At 34.5% G+C, this 17,572-nt stretch overlaps 1 protein-coding gene across 1 annotated transcript in view; it reads right to left on the bottom strand.

Annotated features, from left to right (window-relative positions):
- LOC127852562 (uncharacterized) overlaps window positions 1-17,572 on the bottom strand; it is a 226,986-nt gene that overhangs the window by 5,405 nt on the left and 204,009 nt on the right. Inside the window, exons 7-19 of the mRNA XM_052386516.1 lie at window positions 17,150-17,255; window positions 7,260-7,379; window positions 7,006-7,081; window positions 6,782-6,887; window positions 6,613-6,662; window positions 4,419-5,602; window positions 4,066-4,200; window positions 3,205-3,296; window positions 2,834-3,070; window positions 2,611-2,682; window positions 2,202-2,307; window positions 347-466; window positions 93-168 (exon numbers count right to left, since the gene is read on the bottom strand). Of these exons, the coding sequence (XP_052242476.1) occupies window positions 93-168; window positions 347-466; window positions 2,202-2,307; window positions 2,611-2,682; window positions 2,834-3,070; window positions 3,205-3,296; window positions 4,066-4,200; window positions 4,419-5,602; window positions 6,613-6,662; window positions 6,782-6,887; window positions 7,006-7,081; window positions 7,260-7,379; window positions 17,150-17,255 (2,480 nt within the window). The remainder of the gene's footprint in view (window positions 1-92; window positions 169-346; window positions 467-2,201; window positions 2,308-2,610; window positions 2,683-2,833; window positions 3,071-3,204; window positions 3,297-4,065; window positions 4,201-4,418; window positions 5,603-6,612; window positions 6,663-6,781; window positions 6,888-7,005; window positions 7,082-7,259; window positions 7,380-17,149; window positions 17,256-17,572) is intronic.

Raw genomic sequence — 17,572 nt, 5'->3', positions numbered from 1 at the left:
TATAAACGATCATACACCACATAACAAAATAATCTTTACGCTAGTTCAATAAAATATATGTGTTAAACGTACTTGGAAATTTAAGTACTTACGACGCGTCTTCTGTTTTTCCGGTCATAATGGAGGACAGGTTACGGAACAGAGAACCGCTATATCGAAGCCCTTTGCCTTAAATCAGCAAGTGAACACATTTTTGTGAACAAAAGAATACCTTAAGATGAAATTTTAACCTAATGACAGATTTAAAAATATATTATGATGTCATATTTTGTTCATTATGGAAGTTAACATCCTTAAAATCAAAATATTATATTGTGATATGCCGGATCCTTTTGGGTCTGAGTACCTTTCTCACATTTGACTTCGATATTGTCACTTCTTCCCGTCACCCACTCCGGACTATCGCCATTTTCTCCGTCAGGAAAATTGACATACTCACACGTGTCGACCGTCCCAATTTTGATGACTGAAATGTTCGTATTCCTAAAATACTGTCCGTTCTTAATAACATAATTTGGAACACGGAACAAACACACATACACACACACACACATATATATATATATATATATATGGAGAAAGGTGTGTGAAGAACCAGATACACAGACATACAAACAGACAAACATATTCCCATTTGAGACTTCGGCGTGTGCGCCTAGCTACGGTGCAGAACGAGACATACATACTATGAAATCCCCATCTCCAATAAAGGATGGTTCTTTCACAGTTATATATCTCGCACTTACACCGCAACACATCTCGACGTGGGAACAAGTTTTACATACACAGAATGATCAATGTTACATACATAGACACTTATTTACAAACATGAAACCATAGTTGTATTAGGGCAAGATCCGATAAGGATTCTAAACTACCCTCACACTATGTTAGAGACACCGCGGAAATCCGTTGGATCAAGAAGATACAGTGAAATCATGAATATATTTGTGTATTAACAGGGAGATAATTATATTTCACAAAAACGTCATTTCCTATTTCTGGGATCTATTAATAGATACTCGTTCACAGTCGATAATTTATATATAGGGAGAAAGGTGTGTGAACAACCAGATACACAAACATACAAACAGACAAACATATTCCCATTTGAGACTTCGGCGTGTGCGCCTAGCTACGGTGCAGAACGAGACATACATACTATGAAATCCCCATCCCCAAAAAGGATGGTCCATTCACAGTTATATATCTCGCACTTACACCGCAACACATCTCGACGTGGGAACAATTTTTACATACACAGAATGGACAATGTTACATACATAGACACTTATTTACAAACATGAAACCATAGTTGTATTAGGGCAAGATCCGATAAGGATTCTAAACTACCCTAACACTATGTTAGAGACACCGCGGAAATCCGTTGGATCAAGAAGATACAGTTAAATCATGAATATATTTGTGTATTAACAGGGAGATAATTGTATATATATATATATATATATATATATATATATATATATATATATATATATATATATATATGGCCAGTTACGGGGTCTCTAATTTAGAAATAGGTAAGGGGGTTCCCACTTTAAAAACATACATCTCCATACCCTTTTTATCAGATATAAACACGAATTTAATTTATATAGGGGTACCTAATATATATAAACGTCATTTATTTAACGTCTAATACAAGGAAATATATAGCGAAATTAAAGCAGGTATATACGATTTTGTCAAATATTTATAAATTTATATAAAATGTGTAAAAAATTTATTATATATATATTTTAATATAAATTAAAATAAAAGTTAAGAAGAACATGTGTCGAAAAATGCGAAATAAGCCAGATATTTAATTCTGAAATTGAAAACGGCTGTACAGCCGAATTCGCCAGCATGTATACCATACATGTACGATGTGAATCTTAACTTAGTTTAACGGTTTATTTGAGTTCCTGCAACGATATCTATTCATACGACACACGAACACTACCTCCAATCCTAATACAAAGACGAATGCTTCGGTTATTGTAGGAAAAGATGTACGTCACAATCGGCTCGGGGCGCTAACTTTTCTTTGCTGCATTTTATGAAATTCGACTTTAATGTATAATTTTTCTTGCATATTTTGTGTTATTGTAACATATTTTATCAATATATTACAATTAAACACATATATAAAATAGTATATACCCGCTTTAACTATATATTTACGTTTCCATTCTTACAAAGGTTATCTTTAACAAACGTCTTGTTCTCTGGAGGTGCCACACTGTTGCCTGTTACTTTTGTGATGAACTCGTCAAGAACATTAATCACTGTCGCTGCTCCACCCTGTTAAACCAATTGTAATATTATTAATCAAACAACAAACAAAAGGGTTTCGTTAACCATTAATAGTTTAATGTGGGTTCAGACAAAAGGGCAACCGTAGAACGGACACGAACGATCATATCTGATTTGATGTACAGCAAAATGAATGTAAATAGAGATATATCTGCACGCAACGACGTTTAAGGGGACTAGCGCGTAATTAGAAAATATAACAATGCCATCATTTACAATTTGTATACGTATGTGTATGTTGATCTTACTTCAGTACTTGTAGGCATGTATTTCTCTAAGCCAAGAACCCACCTTCTCCATTAGGGCTCCCCATGAGTTTGTAGTTCTATTGCTGATAAGATTATCGACCACATCTATGAATGACTGAAAACGGACATCTTTATACCGTATCTGTTACTTCAATCCATAATCGATAGTTAATACACTGTACGGAGGTTAATTAAATTAGACATCTTGTTTTGAGTAAAAATTAATAACACTTCATTAAAACTCAAACAATAGAAATAAAACATACGTCCGTCACGTTGCTAAGGGTTGTGGAATTAACAAAAGCATGTTCCACAATGAGCTCCATAATTTCAGTTGCAGCTTCAATGTCTCCGACATGAATAACCTGCTCCTCTGTATGGTTGTTAGTGGTGTTGGTGGTGTCAGTGGAATTAATATAGGCCGGTGCCACCACGTCGGTTTCTTTCCGTAGCAGGTTAATTGCTTTTGACACGTCCATATGTGTTTTTGTTTCAATTTTTACCTTGTAAAACATATAAATAGGTATAAGTAAATATATAATAAACACGTACAATGTTTCAGATAGATTGAATGAAAACTAGTTATTATTATTTGAACATATGCGGTAATTCAAATAAAAGTAAATCAATGTTTTACCTGTTCCAACAACTTTTGAATGGCTTCTTTTGTGCAATTATACACGGGTATTTCATATTCTCCGTTGACGTTACATTTTCTTGATATTTTGCCTTAATAAAGATATTGGAGTTTAACCCAACAACAAGAGATCCAAGTCCACTGATAGATACTTTAGCAGTGATAAAATGTAATAACTACCCGATAATTGCGAATAATCTGAGACATGATTGTTATAAATATAATGTTAGAGAGGGTGATATACGCTTGTGAATTGCTCCAGAATAGAATCCCCCAACCGAGGAATAAAGGCTAAACATAATTCAAAAGGAATGTGATGTATATCCTAGATCAGAAAATAACTAAATGTACAGCAATTCGCTCCCAGGGAATACAAGGTATAATCAAGCAATATGTGTTATTAGATTGCCAACAAATACTGGTTAGAACTCTTAAGGAAAGCGTCAAAACTGTGCACATTGTAATATATGATCGTCGAACATACATGTATGTGTAAAGGAAAAATGCGTGCTAATGAACTATTTTACCTTAGTAAAAGGGAATGCAAAAGTTAAAAGAGGGCGATACATTTAATTGGTACACACGCGTATGGGTAGCCTGGTACTAAATATATTAAGTATACTTAATGACTGACATAACGACAGTACGATTGCAATACCGGTTACTGTAGAACGTAGAACTTAAGGACGTATATATTCTTCTACGTTCTTCAGTTCTTCTATATATATATAAAGACTTAGCTAAATGTTGTTGTCGGTAGATTCGAATATAAAATCAACATTTTTTTTTTTGGGGGGGGGGGGTCGGTGTCGTATACGTTAAATCTCAATCGCGACATAATAAAATAAATGAAAAATATACCAGTGTATCCCTGCGGGCATTGCATCGTTTCAACTTGGCCTGGTTCAGCTGTTGGCCACTGACGTCTGGTGACGTCCGCGTTGTCAGAACACCGAAGAGGCTTGCGAGTGGTAATTTCAGTCAACGTTTTGTATCCTACGTTCGAGATCAACAAATGAAAATGCGCACAAAAAACATTTTTCTTCAAATTTTACTCGAAAATAGATACTTTAAGAAATGTGTTGTTAATTTATTAAAGCGTGAATGTCACAGGCATTGAATCCCACTATTTAGTTTATCACAGTGTAATCATTTTCTTTTCGAAAACAAATCTAATTATTTTCATTTTTAATACATTTTAATTGCAAACGTACTTGAAGCATGTTTCGTGCTTGTAGTCTTTTGCTTAGCTTCTGTTTTCAGTTCAGTTGTAGATTTCCCTGCCTGCATTGTTGTCTGTTCAGTTGAAGTTGTCTTGAGAGTGGTCTGGTCAGTGGAAGTCCGATTTGTAGTATATGTTGTCTGTTCAGCTGAAGTCGTACTTGGAGCATTTGTTGTTTGTTCAGTTGAAATCGTACTTGGAGCATTTGTTGTCTGTTCAGTTGAAGTCGTGCTTGGAGCATTTGTTGTATGTCCAGTTGAAGTCGTGCTTGGAATATTTGTTGTCTGTTCAGTTGAAGTCGTGCTTGGAGCATTTGTTGTATGTCCAGTTGAAGTCGTGCTTGGAGCATTTGTTTTCCGTTCAGTTGAAGTTGTACTTGGAACATTTGTTGTCTGTTCAGTTGAAGTCGTACTTGGAACATTTTTTGTCTGTTCAGTTAAAGTCGTGCTTGGATCATTTGTTGTCTGTTCAGTTGAAGTCGTACTTGGAGCATTTGTTGTCTGTTCAGTTGAAGTCGTGCTTGGAGCATTTGTTGTCCGTTCAGTTGAAGTCGTGCTTGGAGCATTTGTTGTATGTCCAGTTGAAGTCGTGCTTGGAGCATTTGTTTTCTGTTCAGTTGAAGTTGTACTTGGAACATTTGTTGTCTGTTCAGCTGAAGTCGTACTTTGAGCATTTGTTGTCTGTTCAGTTGAAGTCGTGCTTGGAGCATTTGTTGTATGTCCAGTTGAAGTCTTGCTTGGAACATTTGTTTTCTGTTCAGTTGAAGTCGTACTTGGAACATTTGTTGTCTGTTCAGCTGAAGTTGTACTTGGAGCATTTGTTGTCTGTTCAGTTAAAGTCGTGCTTGGATCATTTGTTGTCTGTTCAGTTGAAGTCGTTCTTGGAGCATTTGTTGTATGTCCAATTGAAGTCGTGCTTGGAACATTTGTGTTCTGTTCAGTTGAAGTCGTACTTGGAACATTTGTTGTCTGTTCAGTTGAAGTCGTACTTGGAGCATTTGTTGTCTGTTCAGTTGAAGTCGTGCTTGGAGCATTTGTTGTCTGTTCAGTTGAAGTCTCATGAGGACTCATGAGGACAGCGAAGTTCGTCAGGTGTGTACACGTGCATGTCACGAGCCCAGATGACCGGTTAAACCCTTCCAGACAACAGCCTTCACTGGACCAGTGACCTTTGGTACTGAGGTTTTCAACATGTCACAAATATATCACGTACTGCACGAATTAATGTCATATACGTTGCAATGGAATATAACACTTATGTGTACAATGCACCATAAATTCACAAACAAATTTGAAACAACTATTAAAACAATTAGTTACAAAAAGTTCTGGAAAATTTTGTTGGAGTAAATTTCAAAGTTAATTCTCATTTTGCATATAATACAATTGAATTGAATTTGAAGAGCATCCCAAATCAAAATTTAGCTAACCGAAATAAAATATTATTATGGTTCGACTCTTTAGAACATTAGTGAATAAATATGACTTGAACATTCTCTGGCGTATTAAAGTACCATGATTCTATTTCATACCAAGCAAGTTTTATATAAGGGGACACCATATGTTTTCCAATACGTTTTTAAATACGACTTATAGGAAACGTAAGGCTACTCGAGGGCAGTGTATTGGTAACTTTTGAAACGTTTACTTGTATGTAAATATATTTATTATATGCATAGCATTCTGTTTTGAAGATAGGCTCTAAGATTAGATTCAATTGAATTGCATTACTGAGAAATACATTCTAAATCATGTAATTTTTATTGTATGTTTATCAAAGTTTTCATGAAGAGTTATGTAAAAAATAGTTCAAGCCATGCATTTGTAATGTGTCTTAGATCAAGCACCATGGATGCAGTTAGTGAGTGAGTGATGGTTATACATATTTGAGTAATGCTTTGCCATACTATTAAGCTTATTATTTGTATGTTGCCTCTTAACGTGGCTAACAATCTATGTTTTCAAATGAATTAACAGGAAATGAATGCATTTTAATTAGCACCAAATTGCAAAAACAAATCAAATAATACACCGATTCAAACGTTTTAGGTCATTCTTATTATTCTTTATAAAGTCTTACAGAAATAAAAAACACTTTCCAAAATGCTTGTTGGACCATATATTTATCCAAATGAATAATTATATACAATCTTTGCTGCTGGTAGGTAATTATTTCTAAGTTCTTACCTTGAATTGTCTTTCCTCCAGAAAGAACATTCAGGTTTTTCTAATGTTTTCTGCAAGAAAAAAATAAATAAACGATCGAATAATTTAAACTTGTGTAATGTTAATAATAAATTATGTAGATGCACATCGAACTTAAGCGTATTTATAGATTGTAAATATAGTAACTCACGTCGAAGATATGGAAGACTATTTTCACACTCTCCTCATGACTTCCTTGTCGATTGTTGCTTCTGAGCATTGTGAACGCTAAAACCGGTCCATTGATCGTCGTGTTCCTAAGATTGACATATTATTTTTTACATATAAACGATCATACACCACATAACAAAATAATCTTTACGCTAGTTCAATAAAATATATGCGTTAAACGTACTTGGAAATTTAAGTACTTACGACGCGTCTTCTGTTTTTCCTGTCATAATGGAGGACAGGTTACGGAACAGAGAACCGCTATATCGAAGCCCTTTGCCTTAAATCAGCAAGTGAACACATTTTTGTGAACAACAAAATACCTTAAGATGAAATTTTAACCTTATGACAGCTTTAAAAATATATTATGATGTCTTATTTTGTTCATTATGGAAATTCACATCCTTAAAATCTAAATATTATAGTGTGATATACCGGATCCTTTTTGGTCTGAGTACCTTTCTCACATTTGACTTCGATATTGTCACTTCTTCCCGTCGCCCACTCCGGACTATCGCCATTTTCTCCGTCAGGAAAATTGACATACTCACACGTGTCGACCGTCCCAATTTTGATGACTGAAATGTTCGTATTCCTAAAATTAACTGACCGTTCTTAATAACATAATTTGGAACACGGAACAACACACACACACACACACACACACACACACACACACACACACACACACACACACACACACACACACACACACACACACACACACACACACACACACACACACACACACACACACACACACACACACACACACACACACACACACACACACACACACACACACACACACACACACACACACACACACACACACACACACACACACACACACACACACACACACACACACACACACACACACACACACACACACACACACACACCACACACCACACACACACACACACACACGCATACTTGTAAAACCTTCCAACCGGGGAAATGTGTTCTAAACCTACCAACCGGGGACCACCATTTCCACATATTCTAGAAAGCTGAAAGTGATAAAAAACAGACAGGTTTCGAACCTAAAATACGATTTTGACATAACAATTATGATAAATAGGGTAATAAATCAAAGAAAATTTTACATGCACACCGGGGAATTATGTGCGTACCAAATGAGGAACTGCGATGTGTGCCAACTGGGGAACGGTGTATACCAACAGGGGTACTAAGTGCGTACCAACTGTGGAACTTCAATGTGTACCAACAGGGGAATGGTGTATACCAACAGGGGAACTTAGTGCGTTCCAACTGTGGCACTTCAATGTGTTCCAACTGGGGAACGGTGTATACCAACAGGGGTACTATGTGCGTACCAACCGTGGAACTTTAATGTGTGCCAACAGGGGAATTGTGTTAACCAAGAGAGGAACTTAAGCGCGCTATTACTGTGGAACTTCAATAATGTCCAACGGGGAACTTGCGTTTACCAACAGGGGTAATTGTGTGTAATCATGGTACTGTTGTTGATAGGACAATGGCGTGCACGTTCATGGATAATATTTAAGTTAGTACAAAAATTGAAAAGAATATGTATGAAACAATATTTAAATTAAATATGTTTATTGTATGACCTTATATAATTTCTGCAAAAATGCCTCATTTGATTGACTCAAATATTATTCACATCAAAATAAGCATACGAGACATAACGCAAATCAAACAATACATTTATGACTTTATTAGCTATAAGCCGACTACAAGCATGCAAGTGCTGCATTATACCATAACAATCATGGTGAATTAATCAACAAATGAATACAATTCGTTCTTAAAACTAAAAAATAATGTTATTTTTTTTCAGGCCACGCTATTTGTAAAACCGAGTGAAGGAGAGGGGGAGGCGGTTTATTTGTTTTATTCCTTTTTTTCCATCAGAAAAAAATATTCACGATGTTCACGTACTATGAAGTTTTTTATCCTAAAAGTAGAACTGCCCATAAGCATGTAGATTTAGTAGTGTAAATTTACTTTGTCCTTACTCTGACATTCTAAAATAACTCATGCATTTAATCCCCTGAAACAGGTAAACATCAGAAAATTCATTCACACGCATGGCACCTTCCACTTCACTTAAATTGTCTTAAATACATTTATTGCATTTTCAAAAATAATAAAATCTGTAACTTTAAACAATTATGAACGTTTCACAACGAATGTGGCGAGGCCTGAGAAACAAAATAGTTTAGTAAACTAGCAAAACGACTTGATAACAATGCATTTTGAAGCGCCAGTGACTTAGTCTACGGCGGTAGGTCAATCTGAATAATGATCAGTATTTATTGTTATAATATATGAATTCCAATTCTACAACTGTGATACCATTACACATGTGCTGTATTAAAAAAATACAGTATGTATGCACTTGTTTGAGTAGAGAATGCCAAAAACGGGTTAACGTTAATAATGAACTTACATTTAATTCTACCTGTCGAAATAACAGATTATATTTTAAGGAAAATAGTCACTGGCAATCGCTTAGTTTTCCCTTGCAAACCAAACACCTTTTTTCAAGATTTGAATTCACGTATTTTGTTCAAACTACCTTTATGTAAACCAACTTATGTACCTAATTTTTGCATAAAATATAATAGAAAGAGTGTATTTTAAGCACTGAAAATTTATGCCGATGTGTCAACCATATATTATTTGTTGAAAACAATATAAAAGTGTTAATTAATGTTGTTATACACGTATAATCACCGCTGACTTTGACAGCATTATCATTATATAAAAACACTAATAATTAAATATGTACCAAAGCAAACACTTATCAAACACGTAGTTTAATATTATTTTGCATCACTTACATTATAGTATATATACTTACTGGGGAGTGCACATGTGAATCAATTGTTAGACCCTTGTTGGTGCCAACTTAAAAATAATATGTACCAACAGGGAAATTATAACAGTGTGACTCAATTCAAAATATAAACATACCAATTATATGCACAAAGCAAATATGTGAATTGATAGTTAATGTGAATATCTACACGCAAAACAAATGCACAAAAGTCTGTGTAGGAAATTATTGTAATATTTAACAACTATTTAATCAATTCTAGTGCGATATTTACGCAATAATTTACATATTGGTAAAGTTTTACTTTAAAATAACTATTAAGTACTCAACTGCAAGTCAGACACCTGTCATTCAAAACAAATTTTGTAAAATTGACAAAATATTCATTTGTATTCTTCACATTGTAGCAGTAGTTTAGCAGTAGTTTTTTTTTATGTTATTTACATTTATCTTATTACATCTAAAAGTGTTTGTTTGTTATGCTTAAACAAAATGTTTGTTTCCATTTATCCGACTGAATTTTTTTGTGCCTTCTCTGAACGTTTAGCCTTCTAGATTGATTTGTTATCATGTTTGCTATATTCATTCATATTCACCAAGTTTGGGGTAAAAAATAACTTGTATAGTGAGTAACTCGTAGAAACTCGTAATAGAAAGTACAAAGAAACACTCTTTGGCCGAACTATATACCAATCCTAATTTGTTCGGCGATATGATTATGAACAAATATCGTTTTTGACTGAACCGTTTTAATAAAACATTCAAATACAATAAGCACACATATATCGTTTTCGAAAAGAGTATATAGAACAAGAAAACACACAAAACACATGTGGCAACTTCATCCTTTAATGTATTCTCCTAAACGTGCATTATATGTGTAATATTTTTTTAAGTTAAAAGTCCCCGTCGCTTTTTTGTTTCAATTAAATTTCTGCAAAAGTCTTTGACATTTTTCCAACTTCTGTTGTGAAGGTCATTCTCACTTTCAATACATGCTAGTAATTCTTTTTTCCCTGGTAATTTACCCATTATCAAAAAACGATCTAAGTGTCTGTGAACAGCTCCTGTTTTCGTCTTCACTCCATTGCTCTTTGGCTGCTTGTTTTGTTCTCCTGGTATTTGAAGTACCCTTTACTGTACATGGATAATAAAACACCATATGACGTCGCTAACTGCCATGTGTAAGATATCCATATTAAATATATATACTTCAGTACAATTTTTCATAGCAAAATTACGACAAAAGCGTCCAGGTACTTACGGCACCTGATAATGACATCGATGTCACACGAAAAATTTGGAAACATTATTTTGCCTAATGAATCAAACAATTACATGTAAGAAAATCATGTTCTAAGAAACATAAGAAACTTGGAGATACATAACTTAAATGCATTCACATGTGTATGCATTCCTTTGTCTGTTATTTTTGGTTGACTGGTGCTGGGAAGCAGAGTTTCAAGGTCTTCAGTATTTTCATTTTCTGATAATTCAGAAGAATATTGTTTATCTGTCGTGTAAATCACAAGATCAAAAATTATATATAGTTTATAATATAACAATGATGGAAACAACCGAAGCACACCAAATACATATGCAGTTAGTGCATTGAAATTGAAAAATTAGAAGTAGCCAATGTAAACCTTACTTAGCACAAAATGAGTGTAGACTTTATATTCCACCTTACCTGGTCGTCTCCGATAAAAAAGAATTGCCTTGCATAACACAAGTATATTTCAGAAAATGTTTGTAATTCTTTTTATCACTTCAGGTTATCAAGTTCGGTAATGAGCCCATTATTAACATTAAGTTTACTGAATTAATTTAACACTGAAAATGCGACATACCTACAATACATTCGTCGTCAACATCAATATCGTCTAGCGAATTGACAGAATTTCTGGTAATTTGTCCACTTTCCATCATCATGAGCAGCTTGCTGACTTTGGCAACCTGCATGGTTCCATCTGGTAATCTGTAGAATTCTCTATGTACCCGAATTTCGTGACCAAGAAATTTAGCTAGAATGTCTATTTCATTTTCAGACAAGTTAAAAAGCTGAGTCATTGTGGCAATATGGTTCCTTAACTTTGTAGAACGAAGCCTTTTCGGATGTTCAACTCCACAGTCAATTGCAATTGAACGTAATACGTCTGTCCCACGAATATGCGATGATGCAGATTTTGTTGGGAAAAGAAATTTACTATTTAAACAGTTTGTTAGAGAATTTCTGCTGCGTATGAGGAGGTCGATATTTTCTTTCACTTGTCTTGGAAACAGTACTGCAGCTATTCGACCTCGTTTTGCAATAATCTCTGTACGGTAAAAATAACGGCACAGGTCTTTTTCCAGTTTTGTTAAACATCCATCTAATTCTCCATCGTCATTTGTCAATTTGTTTTTTGAATATTCTTCGACTGTCATTTTTGACACCTCGCCTGATCGTATCGATTAAAAAGAATAGTTTAGCACAAGCAGATTTCAGACAACTTATGCCATGCTTGCCTTTTCTCGCAATCACTTGCTGATCCTTGTAAGGTATTTGCATGTGTTTCTGCTTCATGTCGTAAGTATTCAGACATTACTTTGACATCATTTGCCAATGGCAACAGTCCTTTCTGACTGTTCTGCTTAGCCTCATGAAGTGTTCTTAAGGCATTGGAAGACATGTCATCCGTCCAATTAATTTCAAATAGTTTGGAAAGATCCTCAGCCCTTGTTTGCAGATCCCGGTTGCTTGTTTCGATTCCTTTCGAAATTAGAATTTTTAGACATTTCTGAAGCGTTGTGCCAATCTTTAAGGCTAATGATGGTGTAGCATAAGTATTGGTGTTTCCGTCGAAGCCTGCAACGTTTTTGCAAGATTGTGTAATAAATTTGAAAGCATCTGGATACATGAAATTCTCCAAAGACTTTTCAACATTGCCTGAACAAGATCGCATGTCTTTCAGCAATCTACCAACTTCTCTTAACTTCTGTCTAATATAATTGTGTTGCTCTTCATCATGGCCCCTTTTTGTACAGAGTTTTTCACCGAATGCAAGGATTGTATTATCACTTTTGACTATGCGACTTATTTCGTCGTTTCTCATGGACTCGATTACTCGTCTTAAAAATAGTGCTTTCTTCTTTTGATTTTGGTAATAGCAGGCTGCTCTCTAAAGCGAGTCGTTTTCTTGATCCCGCCGCATTTGTAAACTTACATTTTTGAGTGTGCCTCCACAGGATTTTCTTCGGGTAATACCCGTAACAGTAAGGACAAGGTCCATACTCGTCTGCAGCTACGCGTTGATTGTTACGTTGTCTGTATGACACAAACAGCTGTCCTTGGCCATCTCGCAATACTTTAACATTATGGAGATGGTTCCCAACGTTCCTTATTTGTTCATACATTTTTTTATTTTCTGCTGAATTTTCCGTATTTAATAGATCTTTCACATCTTGCCCATCTTTATGCTGCGAAAGCAAATGTTTGTTTAGTTTTGTTTGAGCCTTTTCGCAAAACATGCAATAAAATCTCTTATCGTAATGTCTGTATTCACTGTTATTTGTTTGAGCGATGGTGATGTTGGTTTTGTGTGCCTCTGCGGATGATTCGTCACGTTCACGAGATTGCAAGGATTCAATAGGAGGTAGTGTTGACGCTGTCTTCTTTTGAAATCTTTGAATGTTTGGTATGAGTTCGACAACTATCGACTCATCTGACGATGCATCGCCTTCTTCCGGAATATAGTCTTTGTCATTGTCACTATCCTGTAAAATACAGTTGTTTTCCTGTGTGTGAGATCATATAAAAATATGAAAATATCACAACATCATAATTTGTTGTTGGTGAACTACATCCATAAAAAATGTGTAAGTGTAACATAACACTTACCAGAATGCATGTCTTAATTACGGTTCGTTACTAGAGCTTGAAAAAATCGGAACTATATATAATCTTATATAAAATGTGTAAATGTGTGTACTGTATTGCAATCACAAAATCGTTATAAGTTTACGTACATCGATATCCGATGATTCACAGTTCAACATATTTTCTGCTGCATCTTGTGAATTGTACTCTTGTGCAGTGTCGCTATGTTCTTTAGTTTCGGTACTCTGCAACACAATTCAATGAGACATTAATAGAGTAAGATTCATACATCCACGTTACTTAGTATCAGTTGAAATTGCAATTCTTTAGTAGCAGCATTTTCAATTGATATCATTACTCATGTGGCTTTTTATTATGATGTAGAAAATCTAAGTGACATGAGAATTTTGTGTAAATGTTTGCAACCGATGGTATAATACAAGCTTAATTTACTTCGTCCAAAATAGTTTACTTTTGCTTATCTTACATCACATGTTTTATTTTTTGCCGTTCACTGTCATTGGGGAAGATTTGAAACAGATTGATAGCTTGTTTTGTCGACATAATAACAAACTGAAAAACACCCATAAAACATTTTTAAAGGTTGCATTTAAATGATCAATTTCAACAAAACGGTTTCAAATTTAACATATCTTTGAGTATTCATCTTGAACGTATCAAGCTTTTTTAAAGATTGGCTGAATACACCGACGTAGCAAGTCTTAACATATACCAGGTTGTTCCAAACATGTTATCAAAGTTCGAAAAAGTTTACAAGTAATATTTTTTACAGATACTAATAAGACAAAATGTATGCACGGTTAAATGAAAGGTATTGAACTTCTCTGGACAAATGTGTTGGAAGAAAAAAGAACTGGTGAATGGACTGTGGTTCACGGTAAATCCTGTATGTATTGTGCGGTGGTTGGTGTAAAATGAACTATCTTTTCTTACCCACGTCAGAATGTATCGTATAGCAAATATCGAGTAGACGCTATTGTTTTTTGTCGTTAAGATAAAATATCAACCAATGTCCATATGTAACACGAAAGTTAAATTTCCTAATGTCTCCGAGTTTCATACACAGTAATTGGCAGCGTATAAGTCTTACACTGAAAATTAAAATTAATGATATTACACTTCTTGGATAAGCGATAATTAACGTTTTTGTGATTATGATGAAGTCGATGTTTATAAACTACAGTGGTTAATACACATGCGCACCAGTTTCATTGACAGGTGTAAATTCTAAATTCTTTGTGTATATGAAGATTTTGAAAGACAAGTAGTTCAAAGTCACTATAACTGGTAAACAATATTTTATTCTTTAAACATTCGCATAACGTGTGCTATAAAATGTTAATATAATGATCGTCCACGTACGTGTTATGTAAAGCCCAAATACCAATAAGCATCACCCGGAATAAATATTGGCACAATATAATGTAAGGCAAAATTACGCCTATTTCACTGAAGACTAAACCAAACCAGGAAATACGCCTTAGTAGCTTCGACATAGTGAAATATTACAAACCGTCTCATCGACTTCTTCCGTGTGTATGGATGTTGTTTGCTCTGGTTCCTGGCTGTCCGTAGATCTAGTAGTCATTGTGTTGCCTATTCACAACAACAATAAAAAATGGTATAACACATAATCTAGTCAGAGTTAAAAAGTTCGCTATTCATAAAACCATTTAGTACACCACATTGACATTAATTCCTTGTACACAAATGACATTAATTTCATGATATACATAATATATATTTAGGCATGTGTAGTAATAACAAAATCACTAAGGAGCCATAATTCTTACAAAATGCTGTTTACAGTAGTCTGCCCTTGTTTATAGAGTGGGGTCATGTTGGTAAAGAAGTATGAAAAATATAAAAGCAATATGTCAAGGGACATAGAAAATATTTGAGGTGGTACGTAAACTTTAACAAAGATTTATCAATAATATGCATATTTTAAGTGGTATGCAAAATATAAAAGCAATATGTCAAGGGACATAGACAATATTTGAGGTGGTACGTAAACTTTCAAAAAGATTAATCAATAATATGCATATTTTAAGTGGATAAAAGTGACAGTAATTCTTACAAGATGCTTGTTACAGTTGTCTGCTCTTGTTTATAGATTGGGGTCATGTTGGTAAAGAAGTATGCAAAATATAAAAGCAATATGTCAAGGGACATAGACAATATTTGAGGTGGTACGCAAACTTTAACATTCCAACGCTCACGCTAACGCTCACGCTAACGCCGGCGCCGGGTTGAGTAGAATAGCTCCACTATATATATATATATATCAAGTTTACAATGCAAACAAGCACACTCGAGTGAAATGTAATGACTCTAGATGCGCCCTGTGTGGTTATATTATTGAAGGGAATTCTTTTGATTTTAATGGCAAAATGTTCAAAATAAAAACTAATATGTCATGTGATATACAAAATGTGATTTATGTATTATTATGCAATGGATGCAGACAATATTATATAGGCCAAACTGGCGATAAACTTAGAAATAGGCGATCAGTCCATGAACAACAAATGCGAGACCCCTCAACAAGACAGATGCCTTTAAGTAAACATTTAGATGAATGTTCACATAATGAACCAAAATTTAAAATATTTCCATTTTATAAGCTATTTTCGAACAATATTTCAGCTATGTTAGCAAAAGAACAACATTTTATACATGTATTTAAACCCAAATTAAATTTCATTTAATATTTATTGACGTTATGACGTCATAATTGATATGACGTTATCTCCATGACATTTTGACGTTGTAATATATTGTATTATGCCCTGATGAGCTATGCGAAACGCGTTGGCTAAATCAATATATATTTAAAATCCCAGACACGTTTTTTTACTTTAATTATATATATATATATATATATATAGTCGAGCTAAAAACTGCTTAGAGCTCTACTTTGTTTAACGTATATTTATAAAATATATCCGTGAAATATGTACCGTAAAACAAGCTTTGTAATCAAATGATATTTATATAAATCGATCTTTAGAATTCGTCTTCCAGTATTACTTGAACGTTTACATAAAAGCGCTTTTTAATAGTAATTAAAAATTGTAAACATAATAAAAAAAACTTACCTTAGTTTAATGCGTTTGTTCGCTCGAAACTCCATTTTTCCAACTGACTTTCACTAAATGATATAAATACCGAGTGTATGATTTTTAAACAGCGCAACCGGGGAACTGTTATAAGCCTGGATACACACTCGATTGTAATATGGTCAAGATTTGTGTATATTTTGTGCACGCCACAAACCCGCTAATCGGGGAAGGCGTTGGATTTCTAACTTAAATTGACAGTTTGGTATTTCATTCACGTAGATTAGAGATTTTCGCCTAAAACCAACCGGGGAATTCCCCGGTTGGTAGGTGTTCCCCGGTTTGTTGGTGTGTATTCATACGATTTTCCCCGGTTGGTAGGTTTTACAAACTCACACACACACACACACACACACACACACACACACACACACACACACACACACATATATATATATGGCCAGTTACGGGGTCTCTAGGGGGTACCTAATATATATAAACGTCTTTTATTTAACGTCTTATACAAGGGAATATATAGCGAAATTAACTATATATTTACGTTTCCATTCTTACAAAGGTTATCTTTAACAAACGTCTTGTTCTCTAGAGGTGCCACACTGTTGCCTGTTACTTTTGTGATGAACTCGTCAAGAACATTAATCACTGTCGCTGCTCCACCCTGTTAAACCAATTGTAATAATATTACTTCATCTCAGGTAAAATAGATTGATCAATCAAACAACAAACAAAAGGGTTTCGTTAACCATTAATAGTTTAATATGGGTTCAGACAAAAGGGCAACCGTAGAACGGACACGAACGATCATATTTGAATTGATGTACAGCAAAATGAATGTAAATAGAAATATATCTGCACGCAACGACGTTCAATGTGACTAGAAGGTAATTAGAAGATATAACAATGCCATCATTTACAATTTGTATACGTTTGTGTATGTTGATCTTACTTCAGAACTTGTATGCATGTATTTCTCTA

Source organism: Dreissena polymorpha, chromosome 12, assembly GCF_020536995.1.
Source record: "Dreissena polymorpha isolate Duluth1 chromosome 12, UMN_Dpol_1.0, whole genome shotgun sequence".
Classification (NCBI taxonomy): domain Eukaryota; kingdom Metazoa; phylum Mollusca; class Bivalvia; order Myida; family Dreissenidae; genus Dreissena; species Dreissena polymorpha.
This window is presented reverse-complemented; position numbering and strand designations above follow the sequence as displayed.